At 38.7% G+C, this 24,140-nt stretch overlaps 1 protein-coding gene across 7 annotated transcripts in view; it reads left to right on the top strand.

Annotated features, from left to right (window-relative positions):
* celsr1a (cadherin EGF LAG seven-pass G-type receptor 1a) overlaps nt 1–24,140 on the top strand; it is a 125,252-nt gene that overhangs the window by 27,655 nt on the left and 73,457 nt on the right. For all 7 annotated transcript variants that reach the window (XM_035957994.2, XM_035957993.2, XM_023291895.3 and 4 more), the window contains exons 2-3: nt 22,868–23,217; nt 23,678–23,966. In XM_035957994.2, coding sequence (XP_035813887.1) covers nt 22,868–23,217; nt 23,678–23,966 — 639 coding nt within the window. The remainder of the gene's footprint in view (nt 1–22,867; nt 23,218–23,677; nt 23,967–24,140) is intronic.

Genomic DNA, 24,140 nt, shown 5'->3' with positions numbered 1-24,140 from the left:
GTTATTCCTAAAAATACCAATGTTTTGATGTCCAACATGTTTGCTAAACTGCATAGACTTCAAGCAGTTTCTGGCCGTGTTTATCATTCCTGTCACATTTACTTACTGCTAGCTCATTTTTCACTGCAATAAAAAGTCCTGCACTTCGGTGGAAATAGTTGAACCATGCCTAGAAGCAGAGAGGACTCAGAAATGTCTCCTGTGCAGTATAACTAAGTTACAATGCCATAAATCAATAAAAAAGATGAAATGAGAGTTGAATCTCTTTGGTTCTTTTTATTTTACAAAAATTGAGAGAAACAAGAATCAACATGTGCAACTTGGTTTTACCAACACTGTTAAAAAAAAAGGGGTGGTTTTACAAAATATGAATGTTCTACTACTTACTTTTCAAATTTGTTATATACTGGTTTTCTATCTGCTCTGTATGGACACAACCTAGCTCAGTTAAAAATGCCCTGAATTTTTGTCATGTAACTGTTGGTTACAACTGAGTCAGTTATGGTTTCACACTTGCAGCAAGGAGTGTAGAGTTTTTAGTTTTTTGCAGAATCTGGTTCATGCAAACTGTATTTTTGCAAAATGTAAGATTAGATTAGAGATAGATTAGTGACAGAACGGTACATCAGTGATTGTTCGATCAAGGACCATCAAAAAGTTGAGCATCCAACAATTCTTTCTGTTTTCACAGCTTCTACTTCCAATAAATGGTGTATTTTTGTTGATATAATAAAACTACATGCCTGTCTAAACTGCCAACAGATTTCAAAGTCCACCTGCTGCTATGAACATCCAACAGTCGGCTGGAAAATCCTCTCGGAAAAGATGTGTCCTTTGTTCATGGACAAGAAGGTAGCAAATTTGTTGCTTGTCCCCCTGGTTGGTTGCACCATACAAATATAACACAAATATTGTCACCTGAATGAAAGAATTAGGTCTATTATGGATCTGTATTAAACAAAATGCTGTACTTTTAAAATAGCTAAATACCTAAAATAGTCACTTATAATGTTTTAAGAAGAAATAAGTTTTCCACTGGTGTTTATTTCCTCTAGTTGTATACGCTTCACTGCCTCTTGTAGTAGCAAGAATATAGAGAGTAAGTTGACAGAAACTGATACGTCTTCCTGCCTCCCTTCTTTTCTTTCCTGAAGCTGACTCATTATCACGCTCCATTCTTGTCATCCGTGTCACCCGGCACAATACGGTGACATTTAACTGACCCTGCCGTGGAGCAGAGGAGGGGCTGGCGAAGACGTAAACAGAGGAGGAAGATGTAGGATGAGCTGGATGAGATGGATGCATCTCAAGAGAGTGAAATGAGGTGAAGTGAAAGGGAAGAAAGAAAGGAAAGGGAGAGGAAAGATGTGGTTGGTTCGGGGGCAAATTCCCTCTTTCTGCCCTCACATTCCCTCTTTTTTCTGACTTCAAAGAAACTCCCGGTGAGAAGGAATTATTCCTCTCCGCTCAACCGTGCCGCTTTGTTACACCACTTTTTTTTCCCTTCTACCTCTGCAACCCCCATCGTGGCCGCATTTACTTACTGCTTCCTCAGGGAATAGTCCTGTAAGTGGAATGTTAAGAGCTCCGTTCAAAGCTATGCCATTATTGCTGAATTCTGCTGTTTCTGCAAAGACTTCATTCACATTTTCTTGGGGCTTCTGTATCACTTTTTTGTACTAGAACCCTGAGATTCACACGATGAAAGCTGCAAACAGTAAAACCCAGTGGCGTCCCATAAAACCCAGACACAAAGCGTCATAAAATGCACCTGAGCCTCCCTCCACAGCGCTTTATTTGCGATCCAAACAGAGAAAAGAGAGCGAGTAAGACGTTACAGATGTGTGTCGGTGACGGCGCGGAGCCAGGGGAGGATAGAAACATCAAGAGTTCAGCTGGCTGCCAGCAGCTCCAGGTGGGCCGGCCGAGTCCGGTCAGACACCGAGACATCTGCGTCTTGTTTCGATGCTGCTGGTGACTAACCGAGCGACTGAACGCATGAATGAATCGGTGGATTTGATTGCTTCACTGCCCGCCTGGCTGACTCGCTTAAAATGCTGAACAGATTCATGAATGAGTCATTGATTGAGCAAATGTTTGGCTGGGCGAGCAACTGGCCGACAGCGACTGAACAGCTGATACACTAACACTGTGGGTCAGTCGGGGCAATGAGCCAAACATTCGGAGCAGATTCTCCCCGGAGACCAAACACACACACTAATGATGCTTGTATCTTTGTGTTTCTGAGCTTGATGAGAGTCTGTTTTTTCAATTTTGTCCTGCTGCTTTCAGAGAAGCAAGTAAAAACCTACTTGAAAACCACAATATAAAGAGGCAGTTACATTATGTAAATGCATAGAATGAATATTACTGAAAAGGTGCCTGTAAATAGTAGAAAATAAAACATTCTTTTAACTTTTTAAAGTTTAAAAGATGTGATTTTTTTTCAAATCACCAAAATTGCACAATTTACCAGAGCTGGAAACTGCAAGCACAAATAATACTTGGATTTACAGCTCTTCAAATGGTCCTTGAACACCACATCGAAAATGCACCTAACCAAATCTGTGCTTAAAATTGAAGCGTTTCATCAAAATTCCTTTATTCTACATGTCACATTTAAAAATTCTGCAAAAATGAACTATTTTCATTTGCATGTTCTTAAAGTAATCTTCTGTAAAATGTTGTTTGGTTGGAAAACTTAACCAAATCCAAACTTAAAATCATGATATTTCATCAAAATTACTTCTTTCTACACATCTCATTTAAAAAATTGCCAAAAATTGAACCAGACGCTGTAAAAAACAAAGAATTCTACACTTTTCAGCACAACCGTGAAGCCACTAGTAACTCAGTTGCAACCAGCATCATGTGACAAAAATCTAGGGACTTTTCGGCTGAACTGCAGGCTATGTATTGAAACGCATTAAATATGTAAATAGAAAACTATCTATAGTATGTACAGTCACCATTTTCCCCCACAATGTAAGTGACATGTGGACACTTGGGAAAATATTACACATATTGACCCAGATTTTTAAAATTTTTGTCAAATTCAACTTTCATTTTCCTTTTTTAATGATAATACTACGACTTTGCTGTTCTGCACAGAAGATATTTTTAAGTGATTTCTACTAGTCATTGTTGTGCTGTTTCCATAGAGATGCAGGACTTTTTTATTGCAGTGAAAAATTTAAAGGGTTAAGGGCCATTAACTTGGTTCAATTTCAAGAATAGAAAACATCTTGGAGTTGAGTTTGAAAGCCTCTCTGTGTTTGTAAATGCGACTGCTCAGCGTTTCCTCTGATAATTGTTAGCTTTTACTCTTCCTCTGAAAGCCTCAAAGTTCCGGCTAATACATTAACAATTTATAGTGTTGCTGTAGACTTCCTGAAGCTGACAGCAGGTCTGAAAGCAAGCCTCCAGGCCTCGAATACTCGACAGGGGAACAGAGGGTGAGGCAGTCGGGGAGTTTTACCGTGCCTAATTAGGAATGAAAACTAACAATTATATCAGCCTGCTTCTGTAAAAGTCACTTTATTCCTTAGTGTTCAATTTGCTGCTTTCCTGCCCCTGTAGCCTGACAGCAGACATAAAGTGTGGAATGGCAGGTATTCTTTTCAGGCTTGTAACTAGCAGACCTGCCACTCACTGGGGCAAAGTTAACCAAAAAAGGGGAGGATATGTCTGATTTCTCTCACAATAGGTATATCAGTGCAGTTTGAGTAACAAAAAAAAAGGAAAACCCAAGAGAATTGGTGCATTTTTGAATCATGTACCATCTTTGCTTCTTAAATCGTCAGTTCACGGTCAAAAGCATAATACCAGTGGCATGTTTGGGCAGTTGAATAAAGTGGAACCACAATTGGACAAGTTAAGTTTACGTTCAAATGGCATGTTGTCATTTACAAAACACCAGTAATTGTAAAAACACACAAATAGTCGACTGATTTGAAATTGCAGTATGTCAAAATCACTTTATTTTACAATTCTTATTTAAAAATTTTGCCAAATAATAAACTGTTTGCTCTAACCAGATTCTGTAAAAAAGCAAAAAAATCTGTTTTCCTCAGTGTAAGCAACAGTCACATGACAAAAATTCTACTTTTAGATTGTACTGCAGGCTGTGTTTTACTCAGAACAGATAGAAGACAAGTATGCAAACTAATTACAAACATAAATAGTAAAATATCTGTAATATGTGGAGCAACCGTATTTTTTTGGTACTGGTAACGGACGTTGGCGCTTGAAAATGTACATCTTGAGTCCAGTTTTTTCAACTTTTGTATAATAAATAATGAAAGAAATTCAAACTTTTAGGTTGAACTGCAGGCTGTGTTTTGCAGATAGAAGACGAGTATGCAAACAAAATAAAATGTAGGCCCCAGGTTTTTGCTGTTAAAAGAAGACATTCAGTTGCCATTTTCTTTAAAAAAAATAGTTGCTGGCATTGTAGTTTTGTTCTGTTTTGCTAAAGAGGTTTTTTGAGTTCTTTCTACTTCTAGCCATAGTCGTGCTGTTTCCATAGAGGTGAAGGACTTTATTTTGCTGTGAAAAATGAGCCCACAGTGACAGGAGCAAAAAAAACAAAACAAAAAACAACTAGAAACTGCTTGGAGTTCAGAGGTTTAAGATCCTAATATTTATTGAAACAATGGTGTTACATTGTGTCACTATTGGTCATGTACAGTCTGTTTTGAAACTCCTCTCAGGTTTACATTTCTAGTAGGACATCTACATTTTTTACTCGAAGGAAAACAATGGTTTTTAGTGGCAGACTTGTGGATGAGATCATTGCTGGCCTAACTGTCTCTTTATGTAAGGAGGCGGAGTTTGGCGCCGGCCCACTTTAATGCCAGCAGGGGTAGAGGCAGGACGGGGGCAACACGACGGGCATTCAGCAGGTGTCGGTGGGGTCATTGTCCCCCCCAAAGCTTTGTCCTCACAGAGACGATGCACATCCACACATTCGGACGCACAAATCCCCTCCAAGATTTGCCTCTTTTTTTGAATTGACACAATTCTCATGGTTTCCCTGGGCGACCCCCTCCTCCTCCACCTCTTCCCTACCCCTCTTTCTTTTTTTTTTTTTTTTTTTTTTTTGCTGCTCCGCTTTGTTGAAAGGAGCCAATCGTGCGTCGGCTGGTAACTAGGCACCCTATTTATCAGTAACCAGCACCAACAATAACTGTAACCCAACACCTCCTCGGAGGGAAAAGAGACGGAGGAAAGTAGAGAGAGTTGGAATGAGACGGAGAAAGAGAAAAAAAGGACAATAAGTGCAATAGAAAGTCAGGAATTTCCGCAGAAATGATAGTTTTCGAATTCAGCTCATAGTTATGCCTAAAATATCTGTATTATTTCTTTGTTACGTCATATCTTGAAGTGTATTTTAATAACTTTGCTACTTTTTTTTAGCTTCTTAAATCTTAATATTTGGTTTAAATAGTAATAGAATGCATGCAACAGGTACAGATGTGCATGAAAACAGCTGACATGAGCGAGCAAAGGCATCAGCAAGAGCGAGACTGGATCTAGTGTCGGTGTAATGGATACTCGGGTCCTATTAGGCCATTCATGGCTGGGTAGCTCTTAAGAGAGCGGTATGGCTCGACCTGTGAGGAGGCTTTTGATCAGCGTGCACCCCCCACCTCACCAACTATTTGTCCACTGTTAGCTTATCAAATGGGATCAATGCTGCAGAGTGCTGCGCAGGAGGAGCAGTGTGCGTGTAAATATAGGCTCCTTCTGCATTTCTACACATGCGTTTCTTTGCAAATTGTGCCTTGTGCAAAGCAGGACCGAGTATCCCGCGCTTCCTCGTCATAGTGTGTGTTTGTGTGTACATTCCTGGTTATACTTGACTGATTCCCTCCTCCAAAATGCAGAAAAGGCGCATTTGACTCTTCACCTTTCTGTGATCTGTTGAATAAGGACTTAGGACAGCTCATACTAATCAGCCGCCACCCACAGACTGAAAGGACTCTCACCATGGTGATACGTCAGCAGACATCAGCCATCCTGCAAACACTTAACATGCACATGTGGGTGTCTGTGTGCGAGTATCTCAAACTCTGCATATCGTGCATTTTAAACGCCGTTTTACCCAGCTACTGTGTATTCCTGTTGGTATTTTAAGGGAGGTTTGGTCATTTTTTGGATAGTTTTTGAACTTGTTGTTTGGTTTATTAGGTCAGCACATAGAAAACAAGATTTATTTGCTATGTTTCAGTATAATGTTCAAGCAAATTTGAAGCAGAATTTTATACATTTGTCATGTTTCTTGCTGTCTGAAGTCTCTAAAAGCAGTAACAGCTGATCGGTCAAGTGAGTTAAATGTTTGAAAAAGAAGTTTCTATCTCCTGTAGTATCTTGAAACTTTGAAAAAGTCAAAAACTACCTCAACTGCATCTAATGATTGCTTCCTTGTTAATTGATCTGTGAATTATTTTCTTTATTAATTGATTAGTTGCTTGCTCTATTAGAGGTCAGAAAATGGTGAAAAATGGTATCAGTGTGTTCTAAAGCCTGAGATAATGTCCCTAAATGTCTTGTTTCATTCGCAATATAAAGATGTTCAGTTTACTGTCATAGTGGAGTAATGCAACCAAAAAATTTTCTAATTTAAAGAAGCTGGAATTAGAGAATTTAAACTGCATTTGTTTGAAAAAAGTGTACTCCAGTTGATTAATACAATGAATTAATTGTTGACAATTAATCGATTAATCCTTGCAGCTCTAAATGTGATACTTTGAAATCTGCACAAAAATATGTTATGGAAACATGACCATTGACTATCATGGTTGTTTCTTTCTGCATTTTCAGTACAAACAGCACGTTCTGTTGCACTTTACCTTGACCTTGTAAGTTAATTTCAGTTCTCTGGTGCCACGAATTACAGAGAAATAACAGATTCATTGCTTGCTAGCAATATCAATCAAGGTTACTAGACTTTGTATGTTGCAAAAAATGAAAGAAGGGTAGAAACAAGATGAAAAAGAGGCATCTTAAGTTCATATTGGATTGGTATAGGTAATATTTCTGTTGTAGCACTGTGATTGTAGTTCAGGAGAGGTCATTTGGAAGTTAAAAACACTTTTGGTTTTTGTCGGACACATCATACCAACTGAATTGAACCCTTTAAGCCTTGATGCATTACCTGGACTTAAGTCTTTAGAGTCTGCATTGATGGACAGTTGTTTATTGTGAGCCAGAGGCCAATGTTCCACTTTCACACCTGCTCAAATGAACCAAAGCAAACAAGACAAACCAACCCAAACAGGTTGGGTATGAAAGCACTCTTAGTTTGCTTCTTCTCATCTCTAGGCTCTGACAGGCCATTATGATGCTCACTGTAGAATTTACATCATGTCAAGAACCACCTACTGCAGGTAATTCACAGCACGAGTTTGGACTTGTGCTGTAGCAGTGCAGTAATGCTGTCTTCGTTTCAATTTGTTCTCTGCACATTTCCAAACTTTTTGTCAATCGTCTGCAGTTATTAAACCCCAAATAACAAATTGCGATGCCTCTTGCAGGTCTGGATGGCAATTTTACCACTAGATTGCCGAGATACCGAATGATTGATTAAAAATGACGGCTAAATTACATTCAGCAATAAATGGTTTCAATTAAACTGTCTTTCAGGTGTCAAAAATCAAGACTTAGACGGCGTATCGTTGCTCTTGTCTTGTTAATTTAACCATCAAACTGTGTGAAGAGCTTTAGCCCACATTGTTGCCCTGAAGGGAATTGCCTTTCTTTCTTTTCTTTTCTTTTTTTTTTGCCACTGTATCATCTTGTGAAAACGGAGCCAAGCGACACCTGGAAACTGTGACCTCTGAACCTTTAATAAGAGGAAGTGGAGGGCTTTAACTCGATTAGCCGACAGACAGACGGACTTGGGAAAAGATAAAGGGGGCTGACACAGCTGTAAGATCCCGGAGTTGAACAGCTAAGTGGATTTAATGGTGTTCTGAAATCAATTATAAAAGCAGGGATGCATTGAGAGAGAGATAAAAGTACGTTTGATTGCATGCACATTTAGCGAGCTAATGGGGCTTTATGGTGGGCATTCAGGCCTGTGCTACTCTGATATTGTGCAACAAAACTGGTGTCATGCTCTGAAATGTTGTAATTGAGTTTATGTGAGTCACCCACAGTAAACATCGCATGACACTCTCCCAATTAAGTGTACAAAGCATTTATTTCTCATTGATTAACACTGTTTGGGTGACTTTTCTCTGTCCCGAGGTCGCATTCTCAAACTAGAAGTTGATGCACGCCACCAACTGCCAATTGTATCATCTGAAACCTCGTCACAACAACAAACCCGATGCCTTTCCTTTCTCCATCTGGGCTTTCAATCTTGTGTCCACATCTGCAGTTCACTGATCAAGGTCTCTGTGTGATTAATTACTTTTTTTTTGGCAGTAGCTTAGCAGACGATGAGCTAACAAGTGCACTAATACCAGTCAACCCTCAGGCATTAAAACAAGCCCGGCGTTCTTTTGGGCTCATTTCGCATTGTCTGGCCTCCTCATCCGGGCTCGTTTAGTATTGTCTGGCCAGGAACAGTGCTTCTATTCTTTTCGCCCCCTCTCTCCCAGGGATCCTAAATGGGACATAGATATTCTAGCCGGGTCGGTTCTTGGCCTGGCACTCGATGCCCCTGAGTGCTCTGCTTAAGTACAGCCACTAAGGGCACTTGTGGAGGGCTTGTGAAAGTCCATTCTTCTTAAAGGTGAAGGTGGAGGAGAAGTTGATACAGCAGTGCGGGCTTCTGAACTCCCTCGTGTGCCAAGTCAAAGGTTTCAAGCTGTGGCGTCACAGCGGAGGGAGGGTTTCTAACTGCCAGCCTGCACCTTACAGATGTGTGCACCGCTGATGCTAATGAAAAAACAACTGTAGTTGGTCGTATAGCTGTGTTTTTGTGCATTTAAAAGGTGTACAAAATGAAAACACTGCTCCTTACCAGCTTGAAACATCTATTTTGAGGTCCAAACCAATAATTTGTAGAGGATATGTCCAGTAGAAAAATCAGACTTATCTCAACAGTGCTGCGAAGAATGGTCTGACTACACGTCATCATCATTCTGCTATAGGAAAAGGAAGCACTCTGACTAGTTTGTATTTCTTTTACCTAATTGCAGTTTTCTTGGGTGTTGCTAAGCCCGGGATGCAGCAACGGTGCCCCATGCCATAATGAGTTATTTTGAAAATTTACCTTCAGGGAGGCAAGCACTGTCATTGAAATGGCTAATTCACCTTAAAACTAAAGCAAATCTTCCTTTTTGCACAATCCAAATTGGCAAATCTTGCTTTTTTCAGAATGTAGGTTTGCTACTTGGAGGTTATTGTATTCCAGTAATGAATAGGATTTTGAAAACGTGCAGAAGGGGAGGAGAAATGCATGGCAGAAACAGCAGACTTATACCTGAAATATACACCCGATGAGTCAGACTAGTCGCAGAAAAGTAGCAAATCACAAGTACAAAGTCACGAAAGCATTGTGGTTGTTGCTCTTGTTTGTTGTTGTTCTTTCTCATCCCGCTTTAGTTTAAGAAAACAATGAATTGCCACTCTACTGCCACCATCTGTTTTGTCAGCAATTTGACAGCATTTCTACAAATCTGTTTTCGCCATGTTCACTACAGTGATAAACTATCAGGCTCTAAGCAGCTGAAAACAGCACTACATTCTTTGTACAGTTTGAACATGACCTGAAGCAGAGTTGGACGGGGACTGCAATGGGTTTTTCCGAACGAGATAATTCCTCTTACAAGGTGCGTTTGATATAGTGGAGATTACTGAATTATGATGCTGATCATATTCAATCAAATCAAGTATATTTATGCAGCACGTTTTACAACAACCTGAGTTGACCAAAGTGCTGAACATGTCATAAGACTGATCAATTCAAAAATATGTGCAAGACAAAGTAAGGGTAAAGCTTGCAAATCAATAAATACAAAATACTATAATAGTTCTATTTTTAGTGAATTTAAATACAGTGAAACAGTGGAATTTTACAGTCAACTTTTATGGGCTAATAACAATAAATATCTGTAAAATAAAATAAAATGATAGAGAGATTTTTCTGATTTAAATATAATTAGAAAGTGTAATTTTACAGTGAAATATTGTAAAAAAAAAAAAATTTAAAATAAATAAAATTACCATCTCTCAGATTACTTTTTTGATGTAGACACTGTACATTTCTTTACTTTATTTTACAGTTAACATGGAAACCAAGACTTTTTCCATATGATTTTTTTCTGTAATTAAATAAAACAGAAAAAAAATTTACATTTTTTTTGTCCCTAATATACCTTTTTTCTTGACATTAAATATCTGTAAAATAGTTAAATTACAAATAATCTGTAAAATAAATTAAATAAGGTAATAATTTTGCTGCTTTTACTACAGTTTTTTTAAAAAAAAATATTTAATGGTCAATTGTTTAAATTTTTTTTTTATATATGGACATTATACACAGTTTTGGCCTTTTTTTTTTACAATCAACCTGTAAATTATTATTTTTTTTGCATTATTTTTAGTTGCTGTCTATAATTTAACAAAACAGGAAAATGCTGTAAAATTACAGTAAAAATGTCAATGGACATAATTTTCTTTCAAATAAATAGTAAATATCTGTAAAATAATTCTATTTTTTTCCACATTTAAATACAATAAAATATAGTCTAATGTCAAATGTAGAAGAACAAAGTATCTTTTGTAAAAATACACATTATTGATGTGGACAATGTTCATTTTTGGCTAGTTTTTTTTACATTTAACATTCTTTGTTCTGTGATTTTTTTTAACGCATTATCTATAATTTTAAAAAAATTCATTTTTTACTGTTTACATGACTCAAGTCAAAAGAAAACTACTTGGTTTGCCCATAAACAGATAAGCAGGAAGCTTCTACTCTTGAAGAAAAGCTTCTTTCTAATATAAAAAGTCTGCTTGTGTTTGGGAGTCCAAACCTCCAGTATCTCCCTGCTGTCGTCCCACCTGTTTGCTCTCTGATTGGTCCAGTCACTGATCCCAGTTCAGTCAGCGAGCCTGCATGTAATCCCACCTGTTCTCCGGCTGTGGTCGGGATGTTATCCTTCTGACAGGCCCGGCTCACCCGCACCAACACCCGGACCTCACCCACACTCCTCCCCCCTCGCTCAGGCCTGGCGGGGTGAAAGGAATCTTTTGTGTTTTTCTTCTATGAAAGTGGAAAACAGGGAAAAGAGGAGAGCTAATCCTGCTGGAGTGGTCAGGAAGGAGGCTTGTTTGGCCTCCCTGAGAGCTGCAGGTGTTGTGGGGAAATTAGCCTGCAGCAGCTGAGTGTTTACGTCGATGACATACGGCCACACATGCAGCACAATATGCAGCCAGAGTTAATCAGAAACTTCATGTAATTTGAAGGTCAAGTGTTGTAAATTTCTGAAAAATACAGATTTTTGATGTGGACATTATTTACAATTTTTTTATATAGTTAAAATGCAAACACGTAATTATCTGTAATTTTACAAAACAGGAAAAATCTGTGAAATAACTTTTCAAAATATTACAGCTCAAAACTGCTAAAGAGAGTTCATTTTTTACAGTGTAGATATTTTTTTCCTTAGAACCCATAAATCTGTCTGTTTGTGTCTGTTAACCTGCTGCCTCTAGCATTCCTGTGGTTAATCATCCATCCTTGGTTAACCCCTGTTCGCATTTGAAATCAGCCAGGTGTCATGTTGACGATAAACTATTAACACACAGACTTTACGATGGCAACATGGGAAACACTCCTGACACCGAACGTTATTATTTCAAAAACAGGGAGGTGTTTCCCACCTGTCCTTGAGTTTTAGCATCCATTTGAAGCGTAAAGTTGCTTCTCTTCAGACAAAACCTTGACTTGCAGTTATTTGAAGGAGAAGTTGTACAGTTTTGGTGATAATATTGTTCTTGTACTGAGAGCTAGAGTAGAAAAATTAAAGCTGTCTCTCTACACGACTATAGCCAGCATCCTGTTAGCTTAGCTTAGCATAATTTAGCTTAGCATAAACATTTCTTTACATCATTACATCAATATATGAGGAAAATGATGCTAAAAGTGTTGTCAAGTTGTTCAATTTTAGCCTTAAACATATTTGTCAGAATGCTGATGCTTATTTTCTTAATTTAAAATGTTCCTTTACATCATACACATTAGATTAAACAAAAAACATGTAACTTCTTAATTAGTCAGAATTAATCACATAATATATAAGGTGTTAATTAGCCAGCTTTAGAGGTGCTGGTAAGCAGATTTAGTTTCCACTTAACGCTGTTGTTTTACTTTTTTCTTGTATATTCTCATACTAACTGGTCTGTAGCTTCACATTTACCAGACATACATGAGGTCAGCCACTTTATCTAATTCTGAGCAAGAAAATGTCGTATCAAAAATGCAAATTAGTGCTTAAGGAACACAATAATGCTAGATTATCTATTAAAACTGTCTTTTCATTGGTCGAGCTTTGTGATTTAGCAGGGAATCTCGACTGAATGAACTCCTAGCAGCTGCCCTGGATGTTCCATATGTATTTCCAAGCAGGATGCTGAGCTGCAATTTGTTGATGTTTCATTATCTGATTTAAACAATGAGCTAATCTGACAAGCGTGACAGCATGTGAATGGATCTGACAGCGACACCTGCCACATCAGAAAGCAGCCACATTAGCACTTCAGGCTGCTATTAGTGGAGTTATTAGGCCTCCAAGCTGGTAAAAGGCGTGTTTTTAAGTTGTTTGTTTGGCCTGTTCTCATTAATGTAGCATCTCAGGACTGTCTTGGAAGAATGTCCTTCAAAATTGGCGCTCAGTGTCCATTAAATGATGAATTGATTAGATTTTGATGGTCAAATGATGCTGTGATCTTACAAAACAAATTATTTGGCTGCAACTCAAGAATCCATATTCTGTTGATGACAACTTGTCATGTGCCACGTCAAGTGATAGAGTTTATGTTCTTTAAAAGCACCTTTCAACACAGAAATGCACTTAATCTGCCTTTATATTAAATTCCTTGAAAGCCTTTGCTACATTTGAATTACACATATGTGGGTGCAAACCTAAACTTTGTTAGGTTGTAATTATAGCTGTGCTTGATATTTCAATGGGAGAAATACAGAGGAAAATGGATAATTTCATTCATCTGATCCACTGTTTCCTGCAAAGTTAGCCCACCTGGACTCCAAGCAGTTTTGGGGTGTTTTTTTTGTTCATTTTCTACATTTTTACTCACTGTGGACTCATTTTTTAGTGCAATATAAAGTCTTGCACCTCTATGGAAACAAAACAACCATGACTAGAAATAGAGAGAACTCAGAAATGTATTTTGTGCATTATTAAAAAATTATACTGCCATAATTTTAATAAAAGAAAATAACGAAAGCTGAAAGTCTTAGACTTTACAAAAATGAAAAACAAGCCCACAGGTGTTACCAGTACTGGGACAAAAACATGTATTATTACAGATATTTTACAATATCTGCTTGGTGTAAACACTGCCTGCAGTTCAACCCAGTTCAGACCAAAAAATGTCCCTGATTTTTCATCATGTGACTGTTGGTCACAGCTGATTTGCTGCTTATTTCATGGTTCTGCTGGGGATTGAATATTTAGTTTTGTACAAATGCTATATTTTTTGTGAATTTTTAAATGAAACATGTAGAATAATGCAATTTAAATAAAATATCACAGTTTAAAGCTTAGATTTGGATACATTTTTTAATGGAATTACACAGATTAGTTGTTCAAGGACCATTGTAAACTTGAAGATCCCCTGATTCTCTTTGTTTTTATAGTTTCTTTGTCTGATGAACGGTGTCATTTTTGGTGTTTTTTGGAAGACAACATGACTTTCAAACCCGCTGTTTGTGGAAATTCTTATAGACGCTATAAACAAACAGTTTGTGATTGCAACTAAGTAAGTTTTCTTCCATTTTAGGGTCACTCCTTTATCATTCTCTGACATTACTGTTCATTTCTGCAGATTTGGCTTCTTCTGATTGATTGATGGAGCTCTGATTGAGTGATTTTTCAGTTTTTTTGCAGGGTGATTTCCCCTCTCCATTCAGGATGTCTGTCGGTGCGTCTGCAGGCTGCTGATATGTGATCTGATGTTGGCGCTGGTCGCCACGAGAAAGAAAAGGAGATGAGACTTGACGTCTTGTTGGAGTCCGAACAGAACGGTGGCAGTTTCTGTTGCTTCCTTTGAGGAAAATCTCGAATGTTTTAATGGGCTCGCAACGAGACATTGGAGACACGAGAGGAAAAAAGAAGATGAAGGAGATAACTGAGCTCAGAGTTGAAGTTATTGTTCTGGGCAGAGCTTCCTATTAACGGGCTGGAAAGAGAAGAATAGCGGAAAGAATAAAGGAGGAATGTTGCCAACTTGCACCATTCAAACCCTCAGTGTGTCGGATCACCTCTGTGTTTGTTTGCTCCTCCTGATAGGCCGAAGGTGTTCAGGTGTGTCCAAAGGGGTGGGGCTATCGGTTGAATTCCTGCCCAGTGATTGGCTGGGAGACGCTCAGGTTACAGGCTTTGTATTGATTCAAATATTTGAAAAGCAGAGAGAGAGGAAGGGGGGAGAGAATGGAGAGTTTCCTGCTCCTCTTTAAAAGCAACCGACCGTCGGGAGTTTTCACTGGCTGCTCTCCTGTAAAACTTTAACTGAGCAGTAAAACATGTTCCCGGGTGAAAAATGGAAAAGAGAATTTTCATAATGTCCCGTCGAAGAGGCGTCCTGCTTTTATAACGGCTCTCTGTTCTCTTTAGTCGTGATTAATACCAGCAAGATGGAGTTAACTTGTTACACTGTAAAAAAAAAAAAGGTTTTTAGAAACCAGTTCAGCTACAGTGTTTTTTTTTTTTTATTTACTCTTATTAGATCGTACAAATGCACTACTCACATTAGAAAGCAGGTTTCCTTCAACAGTACTTAGCTGCCTAATAATTACTACAGATCACTTTTTTGGCAAACCAATGTACATGTACACTGTTAAAATGAACAAATAACTGTTACGTTACTAATTTAACTACTGAAACAACAGACGAAAGCTCATAATTTACATGTTAACTGCAAAGAAAAACATCAAAATTGGTATTTTTATTCATGCTAATTTGTTGTTTTACATCATTTGACAATAAACTTGCAGAGTTTCATGAAAAGTTATGTATTTTAAAGAACTGAAAATAGTAAAAAAACAAAGTAAACTGTTATTTTACAGATTTTCCCTGTTTTGTTAAATTACACATATCTATTAAAATTACAGAACAGACTCAAATAATAATGTATTCTTTTGCAATGTGTGACTAAAAAATACACAATTTTACTGTAATTAAATCTGCTAAAAAATACCATTATTTCAAAATATATATGTCATTTTATACAGCTTCTGAACAATACAGTGCTCCATTGTTTTTTGCATATCTTTTTTCAATTTGACACTGTTGCTGCCAGATTTTTTCAATAATTTTATTTTGTTTTTACAGTGTAATGAATGAATGAATAATAATAATAATGAATAATAATTAAGTCAAAGCCATGATTTTTTTGGTTTGTGGATCTCTTTTACATACAGCAAACAGTAAAAATAATTAAAATCTAGGATGTGTCACTAAAATTAAACTTAAAAAAGCAGCATTCTGTCATCATAGAGCCTGTATTCTATCGTTCAGGGGGTTTTAGGGGGACAGGAGTTGTGTGTCAAAGGCGTAAATTGTGCGTCTCTCTGGTGGGCTCGTCACCTCTCTGAAACCTGCCGCAGCTACAGATGGCTTGTTTGTTTTCTGCCGTTTTACAGACCGTCCCTCTCGCTAACTGACCAAACACTGCTGTTGGTTTTACACCGGGGAGTTTGGGAGGAGGGCGGCCACCAGAGTTGTGTCTCTGTAGCACATAAATGCAAACTGCTGTACTTTTACAGATGATTACAACCTCGATAATGCTGCTACTGTGCCTGAAAGTGAAGCTGTTTCTGTTGGAAGGCTGGATATCGGCCCACATATGTTGCATGCATGTTTTAAGTGCGTGCCTCCAGATTTGTGCGTTGTTAACTGCTGTGTGTGCTCGTCACTCACGGCAACAGCTGGCCGCAATGTGTGTCAACGGTCTGGGCTGGTTTCAGCAACCAAAAACCACAGACGGAGTGAGAACAACACGGTTAGGGAAGAACGCCGACACTTTATCGACACATATTAGCATTTTATGTGCGTCTGTGCGCGTTTGTAAGTGTGCGGCCATTTGTCCCGATACACAAACACAAGTGTGTCACCGGTGCTGCCTGCTTCACAGCTCATTAACAGCTCTTATCACCGTCGCAGCCTTCAGCACCTGCACTGCAGCCCGCTGAATGTGTGGCTCGCTGATATGCCGCCTTTAGTTTGTCAATCCTTAATACAACTGCAAATCACTGGGAACACATAGTTTGTGTGCTGATAGTGCTTAAATTGAAGTAGCCAATCCAATTAATGTGTTTGACTCTTCTTTCACTGTGTTATTGGTGCTGTAAGGCTGTAAAAGTGCAATAATTGAGTCATAATGTTGACTAAAATGTGTTGGTTTCATTATTAGGGACGGCCAACAGTGCAGATTTTTGTCAGCTAATTGAGATAAGACGATGTGTGTAGTTAATTAACAATTCACCAAGCAACAATGTGCAGCACAACCATGGCTAGAAGCAGAGAAACCTGTGGCTTCTGTGCAGTGTGTAAAACAGTTAAAAAGCCATGAATCATTGAATACGGAAACAACTAGAGGTGAATTTCTTTCGTTATTTATTTTTAAAAAATGGAAAACAAAATCACAATCGCTGTGTCCACTATTTTCTCCAAGTTCCCACAGGTGTTACCAATACTGGAAACAAATGGTGGCTTCACATATGATATATATTTTCAGTTTTTTTACTTACATTTTTATGATTCTATACTTGCCTTCACACAGCCTGCAGTTCAACCTAAAAGTCCTTGAATTTGTGTCATCAGTGTCAGGAATCACTGATAGCTTCACAGTTGTACTGAGGCACACAGAATTTCTTTACAATTTTTGTATACACTATTATAGTTTTTATCTCCTTGTGTGGAAACACATCCTGCAGTTCAGCCAAGAAGTCCTGGGATTTTTGTTGCATGGATGTTAGTTGCAGTGGAGTCAGTAATGGCTTCACAGTTTCCGTGAGAAGTGGCATTTTTTGGGGTTTTTTGCAGCCTGGTTAGAGCAAATAGTGTATTTTTTTTTTTTTTTTAAAGCAATTTTTAAAATGAGACTTGCAGAATTACATGATCTTGTTGAAATATCACCATTTTAAGCTTAGATTTGGTCAATTTCTCCAATGTAACGACATCTTACAGGTAAACAAGTTGGTAACCAAGTTGAAATTCCAGTGATAAATGGTGTAATTTTGGTGTTTTTGAAAGAGAGAACATGCTTTCAAACCCCCTGCCAGGTCATTGGGTTCAGAGGGTTTAAACGTTCTGTAGCAGTAAGTCCTGTTAAACCTATACGTGTCTGTTCATTGGTGCCTACATATATGTATGTGTGTGTGAAGTGGCATTATTGCACTCAGGGAATGTTTTTTTCCATGGTGTCTCCCAGCGACACACCCTTTCCATGGTCCAGCCCATCCTCTGCATGTGTGTGTGATCCCATGCTAGCAGTTGGTGGGCTCTATAAATAGTGAGGGCTGGGATGTCCCTGGAAAGAGAAAGGAAACAAACAACTATCTTGTAAATGGATTTGTAGACTAAAATATCATTTCGTTTAGTCCGTTGTAAATTTAAGTGCCTCTGCCTTACTCTTTTGCATGACACATTGCTCATATTGCAATTAATGCTGCATGATTGAATAGCTAATGCGATTTCAGCCTCATAAAAAGTCTAATTTTTCAGGTTTTAATGACTGTTTTTGTCTTTGGATATTTGGATAAAATATCATGCTCATACAGCACTCTTCAGATCCCTTCCACTCTAAAATAGCTTTATAAAGGCATTTATGCTTTAAAAAATCACCCAAATTACACCACTTGTCATAGATTTTCAGCTTTCGAACTTTGCCATCCTGTCGAAAAATCCAAATCAAAGCTTAAAATTTTGATATTTCATCAAAATCACTTTATGCTAAGTGTCTTATTTAAAAAAAAAAACAAAAAACAGTTTCTACTTAACAGATTCTGTCAAAAACAAAAAATTCTGCACTCCATAACGCAACAATCAAATCTTACAACTCACCTGATAACAACAGTCACATGACAAAAAAATATCTGAAGCTTACTCGGCTGAACTGCAGGCTGTGTTTGCACAGAACAGAGAGGAGAAAGGTGTTCAATTAAAGTATGAATTATCTAGACAATGTGAAGTCATCTCTTTTGTCAAGTTTTTGGAACATCTGTGGGTACTAGAAAAAAATGTTGAACGTATCGATTCCATTTTTTTTCACTTTTAGTAAGTTAAATTGCCAACATATTGGAACTTTTGCTTCTCATTTATCGCATTATACCTGCGTCATACTGCACACAAAATGATTTTGAGTTTTCTCTACCTCTAGTCATGGTTGTGCTGTTTCCATTTAGGCGCAGGACTTAATATTTTAGTCAAAAGTGCGCCTGCAGTGAGCAAAAAACACCTCGAAAGAATAGGTGTTCCATGTCAGTGAGTGTTTAACGGACTGCTTAGCATAGCTTTTACTGTGTAGTTTGTGTGTTTTCATGTGGAGTAAGATTCTATAAATGTGAATTAAAAGGTGAATGAATGCTGCAGAGTTATACTGACATGTTTCATTAGGCTCAGTGGGAACAGATTGTGTCAGGACCTACTTGGTTTCACAGTTCATTCGATGATGTGATTGGTGTTATGTTTTGACTTGAGTGTGCATGAATTTAATTCTTAAATCGCGACTCTATACAGTATAATTTCCCTGCTTCATTGTATGGAGTCCATGCAGGATGTGTGTGTGTTTAAGTGTGCCAGGTGATGGATGTCTGACAGCAAGTGGGATAACATTGTGTTCGGAGTCTCACGGTGAGAAGCAGGTGTTGAGCGCTGTAGAGAAATAAACACAGTGGCCAACACATACTCTGTGTGTTGGCAGTGTGTTGAATGAGCAGCACATTACTGTAGCCCAGTATACCACAGCTGCTGCTTAATGTCACCGTCCTGCAGAGTGACCGGTTAATCTGAGTCTGCGTTTTTGTGTGTGGCTGCACCTTGATTTATACGTCCCTGCAGGATTAAACTAGCAGTACCTCAGCTGCATGAAAGTAACTGAACCTTCATGCTGCTTCGTATTGTGAGTTATTAATCCTAGTATAGTTGGAGCTGTCTGTCTCAGTCATCCAGGTCAGAACTTCGGAGCTTCGGTAGAAACACCGGAATTCTCTTTTAGGTTCTGCAACTTGACTTTTCTTTAAGGTTCTTGAGGATGTTTCACATCTCATTCTGGTTCTTTTGAACTAAAGAAGCCTTTTGGATGAAGGTAAAACATCTTGAAGAACCTAATAGATGAGTTCAATTGCTGAACTAGACTTTTAGGTTCTTGAAGGTTTGAAGTGGACTTCTCTTTCAAGTTCTTGAAGATGTTTGACCTCTCATAGAGTTCTTTAGAAAGGAAAAGCCTCCCATCGATAAGAGGTGAAACGTCTTCAAGAGCCTGAAGAGAAGTCCAGTTCAGCTGTTGGACTTCCTTTCTTTTATGTTCAGTCACTAGACTTCTCTTGTAGGTTCATGAACTTGTTTCACCTTGAATCTGATTCTTTAGAACTGAAGAAGCTTCTTAGATAAGAGGTGAAACATGTTCAAGAACTTAAAAGAGAAGTGTAGGTCAGCAACTGGACTTCCTCTTTTAGGTTCTTGAAGACATTTCACCTCTTATCAAGGTCTCTAGACCTGAAGATGGCTCCTGGATGAAGGCAAAATGTCTTCTAAAGCCTGAAATAGAAGTCCATTTCAGCAGCTGGACTTCTTCGTTAGGTTCTCAATGATTTTTCTTTTGATTTGTAGAAGCCTTTTGGATAAGAGGTGAAATATATTCAAAAACCTGAAAGAGAAGAAGTCCATTTCAGCAACTGGACTCATCTTTGGGTTCTTGAAAACTTTTCCCCTTTCATCTGGTACTTTAAAACTGAAATAACATCTTAGATGAATGTGAAACATCTTCTAGAACCTAAACGAGAAGTCAAGTTCAGTAAATGGATTTCTCTTTTGTGTTCCGTGACTGGACTTGAAGACTTGAACTGGACATCTCTTTCAGGTCCTTGAGGATGTTTCACCTCTCATCGGATTCTTTAGAACTGAACAAGCCTCTTGAATAACAGGTGAAACATCTTCAATAACGTAACAGAGAACCTCTGATTGCTGAACCTAAAATAGAAGTACACTTGCTGAATTGAACTTCCCTTTTAGGTTCTTGAAGATGTTTCATGTCTTATCAGGTTCTTTAGAACTGAGGAAGCCACTTGGATAACGGGTGAAACATCTTCAAAAACCTGCAAGAGAAGTCCAGTTCAACAACTAGACTTCTCTTGCAGGTTCTTGAAGACATTTAACTTCTCATCTGATTCTTTAGAACTGAAAAAAAAAACTCTTGGATGAAGGTGAAACGTCTTCAAGAACCTAAAAGAGAATTCCAGTTCTGCAAATGCAATTATCTCCCTGTTATTGAAGATGTTTCACATCTTTTCCAGTTCTATAGAACCAAAGACGCCTCTTGAATAACAGGTGAAATATCTTGAAGAACCTAAAAAGAGAATTCCTGTTCAACAGCTGGACTTCTTCTCTTTCAGGTTTAGCAACTGGACCTCTCTCTTTTAGGTTCTTTAAGACGATTCACCTCTCATCCAATTCTTCATAGCGGAAGAGGCCTCTTGAATGAGAGATGAAATGTCTTAAAGAACCTTAAACAGAAGTCCAGTTCAGCAACTGGACTTATTTGCTTTTTGGTTCAACAACTGAACTTATCTTTTCGGTTCTTGAAGACGTTTCACATATCCTCTGGTTCTTTAGAACTAAAGAACCCTTTTGGATGAAGGTAGAATGTCTTCAGGAACCGACAAGATAAGTTACTTGTAGTTGGTTGTAGTTGGAGTTGACCTCCAGTCTGGTTAGCGGTTAGCCTGATGAGCCGTCCTGTCCACACCCTTCTGTCTGACTGACTGTTTTAGTAACTGTGAGGAGGGTCCTGAGAAATAGCCTCATCCACGTCTAAGACTGACAGGGCACCTGTGATCCAACCTCACCGCGACCCCTTCACCCCTAAACCCACCCACACATATATAAGCTGTGCAATCTGAACCGTCTCCCTGCAATGCTTCAGCAGTATAATTCCCCCCTGCGAGTTTCATCTGGCCTCACCACCTGTTGTCCGCTGTATTTCACTCAGCCGGAGTCCTCTGCAGCCTATAGCCTCCTGTGTTTTTTCCCTCCATAGGGGCACCAGAGCTTACAGTTGTGCCAGAAGTAGGTATGAGAGCAGACCCGGCACCCCTGGGGGCAGAAATCCAACACTGATCTAATTACTCCCAGTCGAGGCTTGAATCAGATTGAATCTACACCGAGTGGCAGCGACTTAACTCAATCTAGCAGCAAAAGTGTTACACAGCAAACAAGTCAAGCTGTCAGGCAGCAGTGGAGAAGAGATGGGACTGGGTCCAACCAATGTGGCTTCAGACAGCCAATATTTCAGCTCAGATTTGTAATCCACAACAGTCCTAGGCCCGCTAACAGTTCTATTAGAACTGATTTATGGTTCTTTTTCTGCTATTTGTAGGTGTCTTTTTACAGAAACATGGAAAAGCCAGCCAAATGGTGGTTAATTAGCCAGCTATGTATTGCCAATAAAATCTGACAGTGATTCTTGTCATTTTAGCTGATAAAAAATAAAATGCCTGCTTTTGTCCACCTGTACCATAAAAAAAAACTTACCACAAAATCTGCTACCAAAAAGACAGTTTCATAGTTTAATTTTGCACATAACAGATATTTACATTCTTAATAAGTTTGTCAATTATGTATTAGATTAATTGACTGTTTGGTCAATAAGATGTTAGAAAGTGGTGAAAAAATGTCAGTCAGGATAAGATGATGTTCTTGAATATCTTATTTCTTCCACAATCCAAAGATATTCAGTTTACTGTCATGAAAAAGGAAAGAAACCAGAAAATATTCACATTAGAGAGCCTGGAATCGGACAGTACTTACTTTTTGTCTTCAAAAAAGATGAAAAAAAATTAATCAATTAATAAAATGAGAATCATTGTAGCTCTAGTCTCAAAAATCTTTTGAATGCTGCAAATATTATACAGACTGAGACTGTGCATGGAAGATACAGAGTGAAATTAGCAGATGAAGACAGCATGAGTCTATACAAGCCTTAACACAACACATTCGTCTTCAGATAGGTGAAGAGATTTACACACGTTTACAGTAAATTACATTACTACTGTGTTGTACTACAAGTCTACTGTTTGTTGTTTTTACAGGAGTAGGTGTCTTGATTTTGCAATAGCAGATTGTGAAAGACATTTTTCTACTTTTGATTCCCAGAAACCTCACATATATATTTGACCAAGTGTGTATATGTGTGCTTGGCTACGTGTTGCCGTCTTCTGTTTTATTGATAAGCACCCATGTGGATTTAATGTTTGTTAACAAATTTGCTTGTCTTTGATTGCCTCTGATTGCTCGTTATACCTGAGGGCTCAGTGTACATTTTACTGTTGCTTAGTTTGAGGATTTTCTCAAAACCTTATATCCTTTGTCTTTAAATTTGTTGTTTTACAACCATTTTTTACCATATGCAGGTGCCAGTCTGTAAAATTGTGCTTTTTTTCTCCTTTCAGACGGCCTCCATCATGTTTACGCCAGCTGCACGCTGCGAGTCACCATCATCACCGACGACATGCTGACCAACAGCATCACGGTTCGTCTGGAGAACATGTCCCAGGAGCGCTTCCTCTCGCCGCTGCTCAGCCTCTTCCTCGACGGCGTGGCGGCCATTCTCTCCACCAGACGGGAAGCCGTGTTTGTGTTCAACATCCAAAACGACACCGACGTTCAAGGATCCATCCTCAACGTTACGTTTTCAGCGCTGCAGCCTGGAGGTGGTAAAGGGACGTTCTTCCCTTCGGAGGAGCTGCAGGAGCAGATCTACCTCAACAGGACTCTGCTCAGGCTGATATCGACTCAGGAGGTAACATGCATACAGACACAAATGCACATATATATATGCACACACTTGTCTAAATACTATAGAACTGAAAACATTTCAGGTACTAGGAAAATGAAGAAATGCACCTCCAAAATGCAGGAATAGAGTACCAAAACACAGAACAGCACTAGAAAAATGCAGGAATTTACTAGAAGAAAGCAGAACTACACTAGAAAAATGCAGCTATGTATTACAGAAATGCAGCAATGTACTAGTAAAGTGTGGCAAGAAGCCTGCCAACTAGCTAACATGGACATAATCAATGCACTTCTAAAAGTATTCCAACTATCGGCGTATTTGGCAAGGGTTTTATGAGGAAAAAATATTTAACACTTGGTTAGGATGCACACTAAATGTAATTGTGCACATATAAACATGTCTACATACTATAGAAATGAAAAAAAAATGTGTGTTATTGATGATCATTTCTTCTTCTTTCCAGGTGTTGCCATTTGACGATAACATCTGCCTGAGGGAGCCCTGTGAGAACTACATGAAGTGTGTATCGGTGCTGAAGTTCGACAGCTCTCCTCCCTTCATCGCCTCCAACACGGTTCTGTTTCGGCCCATCCACCCCATCAACGGGCTGCGCTGCCGCTGTCCGGTCGGGTTCACCGGCGACTACTGTGAAACTGAGATCGACCTCTGCTACTCAGGACCCTGCAAGAACAACGGGAAGTGTCGCAGCCGAGAGGGAGGATACACCTGCGAGTGTCTGGAAGATTTCACAGGTGAGTTATAATGGAGATATAGGAAAACTTTTCTGACCTTTAGAAGCACTCAGACTGCCTTTATACCTAAACTATAAGGCATACACCCCAGACTACTTCATAAATGTATACCACAGAGGATATTTTTACAGTGAAAACTACACTGGTGTATTGTAAACAAGTGCAAAGGCTCAT

Source organism: Amphiprion ocellaris, chromosome 21, assembly GCF_022539595.1.
Source record: "Amphiprion ocellaris isolate individual 3 ecotype Okinawa chromosome 21, ASM2253959v1, whole genome shotgun sequence".
Taxonomy (NCBI): domain Eukaryota; kingdom Metazoa; phylum Chordata; class Actinopteri; family Pomacentridae; genus Amphiprion; species Amphiprion ocellaris.
This window is presented reverse-complemented; position numbering and strand designations above follow the sequence as displayed.